The sequence below is a fragment of the Ornithodoros turicata genome, chromosome 3 (genome assembly GCF_037126465.1).
Source record: "Ornithodoros turicata isolate Travis chromosome 3, ASM3712646v1, whole genome shotgun sequence".
Taxonomy (NCBI): domain Eukaryota; kingdom Metazoa; phylum Arthropoda; class Arachnida; order Ixodida; family Argasidae; genus Ornithodoros; species Ornithodoros turicata.
The window spans coordinates 40,198,018-40,212,909 of NC_088203.1; the positions used below are offsets into that span (position 1 = coordinate 40,198,018).

General features: G+C 48.4%; 1 protein-coding gene across 1 annotated transcript in view; it reads left to right on the plus strand.

Annotated features, from left to right (window-relative positions):
- Window positions 1–14,892, plus strand: part of LOC135388431 (uncharacterized) — a 37,845-nt gene that overhangs the window by 7,978 nt on the left and 14,975 nt on the right. The window contains exon 3 of the mRNA XM_064617993.1: window positions 14,129–14,161. Coding sequence (XP_064474063.1) covers window positions 14,129–14,161 — 33 coding nt within the window. The remainder of the gene's footprint in view (window positions 1–14,128; window positions 14,162–14,892) is intronic.

Sequence of the window (14,892 nt, forward strand, 5' to 3'; positions counted from 1 at the left end):
TGATTTAACAATATGTGTGCTGTTTTGCAATTCGATCATTTAGAGTAAGAAAAAATCTATTTCTGTGTGCACATTATTGCGACACCCTTCAGTCGATTCATGTTTAGGTGTTATTTTTTAAATAAGATATTTTATTGCGGCTCCAGCTGTTGTATGCACTTAGAAGCAGTGAGCTATGCATCACTATCGTGAAAGGTCCTATCGCGACGTTGTGGCTAGCTATGAGGATGATTTCAATGTTTCTATATAATCGCTTATTAGCAAATTATAGCGAAAGCGTATTATGGCTTATCAAGGTAATGAAAGCACTCCACGTGAGAGGAACGTAGGTGGTGGCGGTGGTACTGGCGGAACTGCTTGCCGTAGTCGCCCATGATTAGACGGGAAACGATATAACTACCGCAGGGGGATTATGCGTCCTGGGATGACTTCACGGGGAACTGTGCCTACATTTGTCTTAAAGCGTCTGAGAATACCACAGGCTAAACACCCAGACAGCACAGACGGCGACCGTATTCGAATACGGGCCACATCCCAGCCTCGGCGTGAAACGCCATCATCGTATAGGAAGGGCACAACGTCCCACAAACAAGCGAAAAGGCGAATTGCTTGGTCGGTGGCGCGCTACCACCGAGCCATCTGCCTGTCGGTGCCGCGGGAGGCACGTTGCCCTGGGCCAACTTCGTAGGGAACCTTACCAACTGCTGTGGGGAAACCTGAGAAAATACCCAAGGCAGCCGGGTCACATCCCAGTTTCGATGTGGAAGGCGGTAATCCTAGTCACTTAGCCACGGTAACGAGGTAAATTCGGGGAACAGGGAATGGACGTGCCGGACATTCGGCCTGTTGGTACAGCACGTTTCGGGGTCACAGGATTAAGGCTGTTCCCCGGACTTCAATGCATTCGTCGAGTTGGGATTCTGCAGATTGGGACGACACACAGCAGGTCTATCCAGGGGATAGGCTAACGGACGAGAAGATAATGGGAGTGCGTCAACAAAGATTACCAAAGAATGCAGGTCAAACATGCAGTGTCCCGCAGCCACCACATTACAAGAGGACGATTAGTCATTTCCTGGGAAGGATGATTCGGGCTTCGACAGCCGACCGGTTGTCAGTTTGAACCATGTCTCCGAGATAGAAACATCTTGCGGTTCCAGGAGAAAGCGGCCAGCCCTGACAGCCGGTGACAAACGCGATATTTGCCGTTCAAAACAGTCTCACCCCTCGGCGAACATGAACGCCATACTGGATTGGCTCCACCGTGAGAGGGGACTACGGATTACCTAGTGAACGCCGTATGTTATTCACAAATACTCCAACTTGTGGCTTCGAGTTTCTTTAGAGGACAGTTCACCACTGAAGAAAAGGTTGCCGGCACTGGAAGCGCTTAAGCAGCCTTTGATGCTTTGGGTAGAAAGTATGACAGAGCGTAGAGCCGTGATCAGCGACGAGATGCTCATAGAAACGGCACGTCTGCTCGGTTCACTCCAAGGTAAGCCTTCTGTGACTATTTTTTATCGAATGCATCTTTGTTTCTGCAGTCAACCTTGATCTCTGTGCTCATGTAGCTTTTCTGATGATTTAGGCGTGCCTTCTGAGTTACGTTATTCACATGGTTGGCTGATGCGATTTAAAGGTCGTCGTACGACTCCGTTGCGAGACCGGCGGAGTTGAACTACAGTAGCTGAGGGGTGACAAAGGCTTCAGACAATTCTCCAAGAGTACAGTCTTGATGACATCTACAACTTCGACGAAACTGCGTTGTTTCATAAGCTAGGCCCCAGTAGGGCATTAGCTGCCAACCCAGTTTGTGGCACCGAGCGCACCAAAGAGAGGCTACGGTTGGTTTTTGTGCAACGCTTCTTTTTTTTTTTTATTGCGTGTTAGCGCCGCGAAGCAACTGTGGCTATGAGCGGCGTACAGATGTGGACAGATGGAGAGAGGACAGCAGGAAGGAGTGGGGGACATGGGGATTAGTATGCGTCCTGGGATGACTTCAAGGGGAACTGTGCCGACTTTCGTCTGGAAAGTCTTCGGAAAACCCAGGGAAAACCTCAGATAGCACAGCCGGCGGCAGGATTCGAACCCACCACCTCCCAGTCTTCAACACGACCTTGGTTACCACCAACGAGCGGACGCCTTAGCCCACTCGGCCATGCCGATGGTGTGCAACGCTTCCTGGACAGACAAGTGCAATGCTGTGATCATTTGAAAATCGTAGCAGCCACGGGAGTTCGGAAAAAAGTTTTCGCCAGACATAAACTGTCAGTAGCACGCAAACGGAAGAACTTGGATGACGTATGGGATTTTCACGTTACGTCGATTCAACTGCAGACTGAAGCTAGAAAACAGACAGGCGGTACTTCTGATCGACAACGCAGCGTGCCACAAGCTTCACTTTGAGCCGTTCACCAATGTTCGAGCGGAGTACCTTCCAGCCAACACACTATCCCAGATTCAGCCTCTAGATGGCGGCACAATCAGACCAGCAAAGGCTGGTTACCAGACGGAACTAGTGCGACGGTACATAACTCTTGCCGAGGCTGGAGAAGAGCAAACAGTAGGTATATCCGCTGGTGCATAAGGCCTAAGGAGCCAAGCTTGGGCTTCTGTCTCGGAATCGACAACGGTTGACGACGTTGACGTCGCTCTGATCAGCCGCACACTCGAAGCGGTCCGCTCAAGAGGTATAGTGTCGATATCGGCAGCGGCCTTTCCGAAGTCACTGTCGGACTTTCCTCCGTTAACTCTCCAGGATGTGCCCTTGGCCACTGCGGCGATGGAAGGTGAGGCTGCGGCCCTTCCGAAGTCACCGTCAGGCTTTCCTCCGTTAGCCCCCCATGATGAGTCCATGGCCCCTGCCCTGACGGAGGGTGAGGCTTGTGACGGCGAAAAAAGCTGGTCGGTAAACGCTGTCAAGTCTACAGAAGTGGAAGTGGAATCTGCGAGAGTTGTTTTCGAGAATGAAGGGAACTCTGAGGCTTCACTTATTGAGGACCCGCCTTGTCTCTCTCCTCATCCCAGTGGCTCTTCTACATCGGTTTACTCTCCGCCGCGCTCGAGCTCTGATGGAGCGCCTCCTGGAATTGGTTCGGAAAAGCATCCTCGTGGCTCGTCATCTGGTGGTGCTGAAGTACCCCACGGGCAATCGAGGCGCTCTCGGAAAACGGTCCGCGTAGATTCTCCTGCGACATCTCCCAAGGGAACGTCTGATGAAGACTCATGCAGTTAAGTCTCCGTGCTTTTTTTTTTTTTTTTTTTGCTTCATGGCTTATGGCTCTTCACATCATGACCCTCAATGTCCAAGGATTCGGGTCTTCAAGCAAGCAGGTGGCAGTTGTGCAGTTTGCGCGTTCTGTTGGCTGCAATTTGCTTTTTGTTCAAGAAACTCATTTCACACGGTACGCAGATGTGATTGGCTTTACGCAGAGATGCAATGTTCGTGCCTTCGTCAGCTTTGGTACTGTTCGTCAGCGCGTCGTCGGGGTTGTTGTATTCAATAGAGCCCTATTGCCTCACAGTTTCGCGCGGTATGACGCGGAGGGGCGAGCGTTACGCTTCGACCTCTTTGTCGGCCGGAAGAAAATGACATTTGTGACTGTTTATGCCCCGGCTCGCGCTGGTGAGACCAACACTTTCTTCCGTAATCTTCATGCCGGCTTTGTTCCGCATGGTGGTGTCGTGCTGTGTGGCGACTTCAATTTTGTCATATATTCTGACCGAGATGTCCGTGGTCCTGGGCATGGGCGGCCAACGTGGAATGCCCGTGAACTTCTTCGGATATTGGATCAACGCCGTTTAGCCGATACTTGGACACTTTTGCACGGCACATCTTTGGCGGCTACGTGGTCAAGGGATCAGTCTTCGAGTCGTCTGGATCGGTTTTACGTTCCCGATGCTCTTCAACCGCATGTCATTGACTGCAGAATTGTTATTATGGGGCACATCGGGTTCCACGTGAGCGACCATGCCGCTGTTGTCTTGTGCCTGAACGTGTCACAGTTTCAAGGCGATCGTGTTGCCCGGTGGAGGTTGAATATGTCGCCACTCCATGATGATGGGGTTGTTGCTGATATCAAGGAAAAGATTCAAGTGTACCTTTCGGAGCGCTCGCCGTCTGCCGTAGAGTGGGACTCTTTCAAGGACTAGGTGCGGGGGCTATTTGTGTCGTGGGGGCGTCAACGTACTCATGAACGGACGGCCCTTCTGAAGTCGTTAGCCGCGAAGATACGCATTGTGAAAAGAGGTGAGCCATTGACGGCATTCATGCAAGAATACCCGGCGGCGTTACAAGAACGCTACAGACTTCTCCTTCAATGTACTTCGGGAAGGACACGCCGTAACCACATCAGAGCCCAGGAACTGACGGGTCCTGGCGTGGCGCATTATCGTCACTCCGCTCGCAACACCGTTGATCGTCCGCTCAATAGCTTTCGCAGACAGGATGGCAGTCTCACTAAAGAGAATAATGACGTGTTAAATGGCTTTGAGGAGTTCTTCCGTAATTCATATACGCACTAGCCTGGCAGCTCCGAGCCCGCTACCTTTCTAGATGGTCTACCAGTGCTTCCAAAGACTGATCGGGGAATCTTGGAACGCCCTTTCTGTATTGAAGAGCTTGATGGTGCAGTGCGTCGACCATCCTCTGGGAAGAGTGCCCGCCCGGATGGCCTTCCCTCTGAGTTCTACATAACGTTCTGAGCCTCTGTTCGACGGTTTTTTAGTGTCGTCGTTTGCTCCAGCCTGAACGGTGGGCAGTTCCCGGATTCATTTGGGTATGTGCACATTATTTTGCTGCCCAATGGCTCTGGTGACCTGGCCAGTCCCGAAAATTGGAGGCCAATAACCCTCCTGAACTGTGATTATAAGATTGTGACGTCTGCGCTAGCCAGCAGAATGCAAAGTGTGCTGCTGTCGGTGATACACCACTCTCAGACCTGTTCTGTGCCCGGGCGTACGACGTATGGCACATTGTCAGGCCTAAGGGATGTTTTGTACTATGTGAGCCCATCTGCTTCAGATGGCTCCGTGCTCTCGCTGGATCAGAAGAAGGCATTTGACCGCGTTGCCCATTCATATGTTTACTCTGCTTAAGATGTATGGCTTCCCGGAACGGTTCCGCAGTGCTGTTCAAAAGCTGTATCATAATCACCGCAGCAGCTTGTACGTCATGCAACGCTTCTCCCGGCCGTTTCGTGTGACCAGGGGTGTGCGTCAAGGTTGTCCTCTCTCGCCAGCGTTATTTGTTCCAGTCATCGATCCGTTCCTCTGGAATATAGACACTAGTGCTCGTATACGAGGACTCTCCCTTCCTCGTTCCGGTGAATGGAAGGTTGCTGCCTATGCAGATGACGTGACTGTTCTTTTACGTGATGGGAGTTCGGTCGCCGAAGTGCTGCGCGTCTGCGACACTAACGCGGCGTTATCTCGTGGGCAACTAAACTACCAAAAGTCTACGCTCATGCCTCTTGGGAGCTTGGCGCCATACATGGATTTCCCTCTACAATTCACTGCATCACTGAATATCTTAGGTGTACTATTTGACAACCGTGGCCCAACAGCTGAAAACTGGACGAGAGCTCTTGACAAAATGACGACGAAGTGTGACCACGCGAAGTCTTACGATCTTTCGTATCGCGAGCGGGCATATCTTGTCCGTAGTGTCCTGTCAGGTCGCCTGTGGCATCTCAGCCATGTATGCATCGCTCCCCATTCAGTTGTGGCCAGGATACAAACGTGCATTCTGTCCTTCTTCTGGAGGAAGCGGAGGGGTCCTGTTTCCCACTCAGTGTTCGCCTTGCCCGAGTCTCAAGGCGAGGTTAAGCTGCCGGACTTCGGCCTTATGAACCGCGGTAGCGCACTCAGCGCCATGTTGCGGACCCTCCATTGCGAAGAAGACACACCGGCGAAAACTTTATTGCAGTATTGGACAAACCCCGTTGCGAGCCGTCCTACTGTGGCTTCCACGCGCCGGTGGCCAGCAACGCCTCGGTGTTTCCATGCAGCTGTTCACGCGTATCACCGGCGACTGATAGCTCTTGTTCCGGCCTCCACCATCGCATCCTATACGCCTTCTATGATGGCGAAAGTGCTTCTGCAGAGCGCAACGGGTGACAGCTACCGAAGGCGGGTTGATCAAGCTTCGGCCGTCTCGTGGACGACAACTGTAGGTGTCTGGCTACCAGGACCACTCCGTGATGTTCTGTGGCACCCAGCCTACGCGTGAACGCCTCAGATCGTGGGGCATCACCTCTCCTGACTCGTCTCCTTACTGCAGCCAACGTGGGTCTAACCTGCACGTTCTCTTCGGCTGTCACGTTGCGCGTACGTTCTGGCATCTGGTCAGGCGTTCGACAAATATATCTTGCCCAATGCAGTTTCACCAAAGGCGCGCACATTGTCTGAGTGTTTTGCTAACGGCATGTGGGGCGATCGGCCTCTGACGGGCTCGTTGCAGAGCTGTAGCGCGTCGTCAACGCAGCACCCGCATTTTCTATTGGTGAGGACCGTGCGTGTTCTTCTGGCGAGCGAACTCCAACGATAACTTTTCGCTATTGGAGAAGCCTAGTTCTCGCGCAGGTGGCGAAATCATCCTTCCCTTACTGTGAGGCAAGGAGCTGTGAGCATCGTTGGTTTCCCTCCATGAATTTCATTTGTCCCACAACCACCTTCGTCATATTTCTTCATCTTTCTTTCATATGTAAATACTTACGGGAGTGAATGTACGTAATACTGACTGTACACTGTTAACTCAGTACCGTTTATTGTAACTTTTAGCAATGTGTAACCTTTATATAGGCATAGATTTCCAAATATCGTAGAGGTTACACGTCCGATACCTCTATTTAGAGGTTAAACACGATTGTAACGTGACACTGGAGGAGCAATAGAGGTTACTTCAGAGTTCGACCGGAAATATACAGTCGTCGTAACTTTTAAATGTATCCTTTATAGGAACGTTGTGACTTCTAAACGAATTGCGAGTTTGAATTTCCTTCGTTTGTTTTTCTTGTGTCTTTGCAAGGTAACCTGTATAAAAGTACTGCTCAAAAGTCACTGTGTTCTCGTTCAATCATTCAGTACGAGAGTTTCTGATCAGTGTGCATTGCGTTATTGTGTCTCCGCGTCTGTACACAGTAAATCGAAAAGCACCCTTTTGGGTGTAAATGAGTTTACACCCCTTGTCCTATAACTGACTCCCTTTTTTACACCCCAAATTTTCAAATACCCTTTTTCAGAAGGTGTATTCTGCACGAAACACCTTTGCAAAGGGTGCTTTTAGCATAGAAGACCTATGTGAAGAGTGTATTACACGCAAAACACCTTTTTTGACATTCCCTCAAACACCATTTAATGGAGGTGTATTGCAGCTTTTATGCCCTTCAAAAGGGTGTGACAGAATGCTATGAAGCATGTGATGCACCTCCACATTCCAGGTTTACATGCCCTGTACAAGGGGCACATGAGCCTTGGTGTTGTACTCAAAGCACTCTTCCAAAAAGAAGTCACCTGACTTATCATAAGGCTAAAAATTTGACACGGGAATGTAAGCTGTTGGATACAGGAACATGTTTATTTCTTCAAGTTGCTGCTCAAACAACTAAGTTCTTGACATCAGAGCCACAGAGGCTACACAAGGCTTTCTGCCCTAGATTCGAACTCCTTTTTGTAGCGATTAAAAAACTTAACCACGGGGGGCCTGGCATGCGAATCGGAAAGTTTAAGGCAAAGTCTTTCAAGGGCACACAATACATTGCATGACTCTTTGTGGTAAACAATCTGGAAAATCCAGTACGCTGCCATTATTGCTGCGAGCCCCTCCTCTAGGTCAATGACCCGAAAGAGAGAGACCTTATCTACATGGAGGAACAAGTGCTCCGCCTCTTCGACGTTATTCCCTGTGAACACAACTGAGGGCCAGCCCTCCAGAGGCTTGCCCTAAAGGAAGAACGCAAAACGAGAGATTACTTAGAACGACGGGGTCACTGAGTGAATAAGTGGAGAAAAGAAACTGCTGTAAATGATCGTTTTAAATAAAGTCACCAACGTCTGAGATGGCATTAAACATACTTACATCTTTGACAAACAAGTGCGCTGGTGACTTGCGCTGCTTCACACAAGCACTGATGATCTCCAGGGTATGAACAGCTAGCAAATCTGAAATGGAAAAGGAGATCAAGGCACTGAGGCAGTGTTACCGAGAGTGTCTACCAATCTTGAAAACCAGAGCATCAAACCCGAATGAAACCGAAAATAACCGGTATTTCCGCCGGAACCGAACTGAAAAGGCCGCGGCCATCTTGGAACAGAAACCGAACTGAACCAATTTCAAAATTTTGGTTTTTGGTTCAAAACCGGTTTCAAAGCATCGAGTGCAAGACTGATTTTCTTGTTGCTTTCTTTTTCTCGCTCTGCACGATTTTCATGTTTCCCTCCGACTTTAATGTTATATACCTCCATTGAGTAACTTAAATTGACCGACGGATACCACATTTCTTGCGACGAGAGTGTCAAATCTATCTGGACGCCCGCGGTGATGAAGACAATGTCGAGCAGCTGTGTACTAGTTTTATTATTATGTTTTGCTGCGGATGGGCGTTCTTGTCACAGGTTTTCTGCTAACATGTTGGAATGTTGAGAAAACTGTTTTTATTAATGCAGTTCCTTGCCGTCCCTGCTTCACAAATGAGCGTAGCACAGTGCTGGACACAAGTCTACGGAACGTGCAATTCCAGAATTTATTTTTTCCCAGCCACTGCAGCAGCCTGACTTGTTGAACTTGTCACCTAGAACCTTGAACCTAGAGCTTGTCAGTTATAAGGTTCAGTTCACTAAATGTTCACGAAAAGCAGCTGCCGTAGCTAGAAAAAAAGTAGGTGCACAAATCACACATTCCCTAAACTTGTTTCCAGCACTGTACTAGCTTTTGCGGACTTGGACCATATAAGTCTTGGACACACTGTCTCCTCAAAGGGGTCTCTGGCTCTGGTCAGTTGTAATCTGCTGCTGAGCTCGTTAAGCAGTCTCGTTAAGGACCATTTAGCGAAATGACAAGCTTGGTACTAATATAAAATGGCTGGTTAGTTGTACTGCTACCCTACACTGTAAACTGAAAAACACCCTTATGGGTGTAAATCGCTTGTCCTATAATTGACTCCTCTTTTTACACCGTATGGTCTGGAACACCCTTTTTAGAGGGTGTATCCCGTGTAAAACGCCCTTTGGAAGGGTGCCTTTCCTTGAAAGTGCCGTATTTTGCACCCTTTATACACCTTTTTATGAGGGTGTTTAACGATCTTACACCCTCCTAAAAGGGTGTTTAAAGGGTGCAAAAGAGGGCATTTTCAAAGAAAAGCGCCCTTTCCAGGGGTGATTTACACGGAATACACCCTCTAAAAAGGGTGTTCCAGACCATGTACGGTATAAAAAGAGGTGTCAATTATAGGACAAGCCATTTACACCCATAAGGGTGTTTTCCAGGTTACAGTGTACGAACTGCGGATCGTATTCAGAATTGTGAAGAAAGCACAAGGTTGAGGCGATGGAACTTTATCAGGGTATTTCTACGGTATGTTCACTACAAAGTTTACGTAGTTACATTTTTGTTGGACAGTCTAGGAACACTAACCGCACCACAGTCTGTCTCTTCAACACGGTTCAATGGTTCAACACAGTGTGTTCGTGTGTGTGTATGTGTGTGTTACGTCCGTTATTTGCTTAGTCCTTTGTCATCCCTGTATTTTACTTCTGCGTGTCCTTCTGATTAACCATAGCCGCGTCGCTGATATGTCATTCTGACATATCAGAAATGAATATAAATGTTTTCGGCGTACTGGAGAGGAAATTGCAACAGCGTGAGGACTGTAAAGAGTATGCCTCCTTGAAGCTGCATGAATGTCGTTCACCGCAGCTGAAGTGTTGGTATTGTGACGTCCTCGTGCTCTTGCCTCAGCTGTAGTTCCAGGTTTGCCAATTAAATAATACATATCCTCCAGTTGCAATAATTTCTTTCTTTCATTTGTTGTGCATGTGAATCTGTACATGTAGTGATCACTCGGCTTTCGCCACTGGATGCCTTTAGATGAATTACGTATATTACAGCTATATGTTGCGAATGACAGTATGCGTTCTGCACTGATGAGAGCTCATTTTGAGCACCATTTGTTCTGTAGCGTCTGTGAAGAGGCGAGCGTCTTAGAGACAGCCATGCCTGGCGAAACTGACTTTTTAGTCGGTGTGGCGGTTAAGAGACAGTAACATCTATTTCTAGGTGACCTGTGTAACGTTTAATGACGGTACTGCCCATAGGTTACGGGGTAACTTCTTAACTGGAAGGTACCAGATTTAGAGTGTAGATATAACCTGTACATATTGTAACAATTGTCACTGCCTCACCACAAGTTGACTCCCATGTTTTTAGGGTGTGTTGTTGTGTGTAAATATTTTCTGAAACGAATGTACTACATACTATTGTCTTTAGTTGTAACTGCATGCTATATGGTAGTGCTCCTTGTTGCTCCATGTTGTATGGTAGAGCCACCTCAGCGGCGGCCGGCACAGTTTCCTCCTACTGCTTGCGACATACTTGTCTGAAATCGACAGCTCGCGGTCTATCTGGTCTCGAATTTCCAGGTGTTGCGCGATTGTTTCTTCCTTCAAATAGACTCGTATGTTGCTCACCCTCAAATAAAATAATGGTACAGCCGATAGGGGTTGTGGCAAATATTTGGGGATAGCCTATAAGGGGAAAGAAGGGAGAGGGTGCAGGCAAGCTGGTGTAGACTCATGGTAGGGGACCGAGAGACACGGAACAAGAAGGACGGACGACAAATTCTCAGACTCAGCAAAAAGTTTATTACAGATACGTTTTGCTGAGTCTGAGAATCTGTCGTCCGTCCTTCTTGTTCGGTGCCTCTCGGTCCCCTACCATGAGCCTATAAGGGGGTCTGAATAAATCACTGTACCCTGTAATACAGCTATAGTCGACAGGTGAGCCAGATTATACCTTATTTAGTAGTGATAGTGACCGCAGGATACCCTAGAAGCGCTTGTTGACATCAGAGCCGTTTACGGGGAAAGTTTGGCTACTCTGGGATCTTTTGTCGCTCGGAGATGGGGACCAACCGTGACGTTAGAGGAGCTGTCGTTCTACTTGGAGGAATGACAGGAGAACCGCGTCAGCACGAGGAGATTTCAAGATTGCACCTCCGCTCCAAAATGGCGGAATGGGGTATTTCAAGGCGGTAGCTCTGATACAAAATGGTGCCACTGGCCTTTGCGCGGCAGCGCGTGTGACGGGCTCCTCCCGATGGCTGAACTCTCCTAACAAACGGCTCTGATTGACATTATCGCGAAAAGGACATGACGTGTGCATTATCATCATCATGGCTGCTGCCATTCGTCTGCTGCATGGTCTTCTGCTTGCTATGCATATGACAAGCTGATGTTGCACTACAGTCTGAGGCCTGCTATGCATGTGCAACCCTTTTCATGGTCTGTCATGCCTTGTCATGGCTGGGTTCACACGGTGCAACTTTTCCCATCAACTCGGACAAGCTCGAACCAATATCTTATATTAACCATATATACTCCACCTCCATCTTATGACCAACTCCGAGACGGTGCACTATCCGTGTTCCCAGTACAGCGACTCAGTTGCTCTTCTCACAATCCACCTTACGGCTGATAATACCTTTTCTTCAACTGCCGTTATTGAACCTAAGTCTGTCTATTTCGCCAAAAAAATCATCATTATTGTGAGCAAGAGAACGGTTTGGTCTTCTATGCAGGAAACTGTTTATTGTGCACCGAGCGAATCAAGCAGGCGCATCACCCAGGGAGAGCGTGGCAATGGACGCGGGTCTGTCTCACATTATCTTAAAAAAAATGGCTATTGGTCTGTTTTTGTGGCGCTTCTTAAAAAGGGTCATGCCTCAGATACGCCTGCAGGATTTGAACCCATGCCAGGGAGGACGGCAGCAACGAAATCATATAGCGCCATTGGGAGTCACGTAGCAATGCTCACCTTGCTTACTGACCGGTGCACGAGCAACTTCTGAGGATTTCGCTCGGCGAGAAATTCCAAACCAGTAACTCCAAAATTGCTGATAGTTGTGGAAAAACTTGCCCCGAGTGAACGCAAAGTCCTACGATAATTAGCTATTAGCCCCCGTCAAAGTTAACGCGCTTTGCGTATGCCCAGGACTGTAACATATTAGTTGGTCGTAGTGTTCAGGCTGGTCACGATAGGCAGTGTTCGTCGTTCCTGTCACTTGGTGGAAGCGCGTTCAGTTATTGTGCTTGGCTGGAAGAAGGAATTCTTCACTCCTGACGTCACGTTGCATGATCCGTGGACTGCGCTTCGAAAAATATTCGGAGTGCGGTACTCGAGCACACTCCGCATCGCGCACACTCTGATATGCTCCTCCCGTTAAGAGCATGGAGCACGCACTTCCGCTCTCCGGAGCACCTACTTAACCCACCCAAAGCCTGATCGCTTGAGCGACGTGACGAAACAATTAGGAGTCCGTCAGTTACGACGTTGCTTTCAGCGGCCGTTGCAATGGGAAACGAGCCGCGTATTCATGTGTATCTCCTGTATGTAGGTGGCGTCGACACCACTCCTGTCACAGAGCCGTTTATGTATCTAAGAGTTGGGACGTCTATTGTTGCTGCGAGTGATAATGAGGTGGAAAGGATACAATGAGGGTGGAGGAAACTGACCGGAAATTCCAGGACGAGTACAGCCTTTTATTCGCTGCTTCAGCCTTGGAAACAACTTCGTCCCTGTTGCTATAGAGAGGACGCTGGACTCCCGAGCGTCGACCCGCGTAGGAATGGCGTCGTCCATTCTTTTGCACGCCACGTGGGGGTACACAACATTGCACAGCCGCATTGGTGACTCCCAAATATGGGATACAACAGAGTAATGATAACGCGGCATTCCGTGCAAGGTTGCCAAAGTCGGGGATAAGAAGAAGATGCAAACGTAGATTGAAGTACCAAGTCGAATGCACCTGAAATTTATGTATGGTTCCTTCATTTGATTAATAATAGCTCGTACTTTGCCGTGAATTCAAGATATGAACTTTCGAAAATGCATGGGGGAAAAATTACACAAAATGATACATATAAAAATGCTCAGGTGCTTCACAACTTATTTTGCTACCGAGGAATACTTACAATATTTCGTTCGAATAATTCCTGAAATGAACATTATGTAGCATACAGTAAAATATCAATATCAAGGTAGCACACGAACAGAAATAATAATGTCCTGTGCCGCCTTCACTGAAATGTGTTGGGTTATTCGCGTCCCGTAATGTGGTTATTTCACTTCTGCTGCTTGTGAACTCGCACCTTTGCATACAAATGAGTATTTTAAAGTAAAACAAAGCAAGGAATCAGTCTCCTAAACGTCTAATGAAAATAACGATAGAAATAAAATGGGTACGTGCCGATGATGCCCCATGCAAGTGTGTAAACACATGTGGCGCCGACAACCTCCGACGACCGTGTAAAGACGGCAGCCAGCGCAGGAGAAGGCGACAGCGGAGTGATGCGTTTTGCGCCGTGTATATAAGGCTCCTCCCAGTCACCGAACTCTTGGAAACACAAACGGCTTTATCCTGTCACTAGTTTATCCAGAACCGCAAGCTCGCTGTGGCGTTGCAAAAAAGAAAAAAGAAAAAGAAAAAATGGGGGTTCAATTACATTGTACCAGTGATACAGGGGAAAAGATTAGGGGGGGTGCTGCCAAACACTTGGGGGGTTCGGGGGGTCAGGATAAATCACTGAAGCCAGTACTGGCTTCTGTACCCTCGAATAAAGACATCAGACAAGTAAGTCGCAAGCAGTACATGTAATGTCGCCCGCACATAGGCAACGCGTGAAGGCATCGGTTCTTGCCTTTGCGATTAGTATAATAGAAAGTCTGGATATGGACCCTATGGACCTTATAACAGGACACTACGTCTAGTGTCTTATTCTCTGCAATACCTCCCGGCAGAGGAATATTTTCTAACAAAGCTCCGATATATTCATGCATTACTTGCTCAAATATGTCATTCAATGAATGTTGTGAGTATGTCGTTAAATGTGCAATTCGCACCCTGGATTCTTACAGACGATGCAGGTGATCGTTGGAGCCCAAATCGAGGTAAGATGCTATACGCACTACCATGGCACACCTCTTGATGTCAGTGCACTTGACGAAAAAAAAAAGTCGCACCTTGTATTCCAAAGCGCACGCGATTGTTCTTCGTGCGAATGAAATGAAGAACCAATCAGAAGTACTATCCTCGTCACTTCGAACCTCCAGTTTCCGTGACCTGGTTCCGATAAGCGCTTGGCGGGAGGGCAAGGAGGGAAGCAGCAGTGGACTTAAAACAAATGGCCGAGGCAGACCACACAATTAGGGACGACACAGACATGTAAGCCTCAAACGCCTAGAAAGTAACAAATTCAACCAACTTAGGGAAAAGAGGTGCTCACGCCAGGAATCGAACCTGGGTTAGCGTGAGCACCTCTTTTACCAGAGTTGTTTGAATTTGCGAATCTCTGGGCGATTGAGGCTCACGTGTCTGTGCCGTCCCTAATTGTGTGGTCTGCCTCGGCCATTTTTCCTTACATCGTTTACAAACCGCCCTGCCTCGTGTCTGAATGAGAGAGTGAGTGAGAAAGACCTAAGAGAGAATCGGAATAGTGTGGTTGGTTATCCATCTCCCTTGTACTGGAGGCACTCTAGCTCGAGGGAAACGCGGTGCTGGTGTGGTGTAGCGGTTAGCATATCTAACCGGAGATCAGAAGACCCAGGTTGGATTCTTGGCGTCAGCACCTCTTTTCCCTGAGTTGTTTGAACTCAGCAGTGGGCTCGTCGAAGGATGGCAG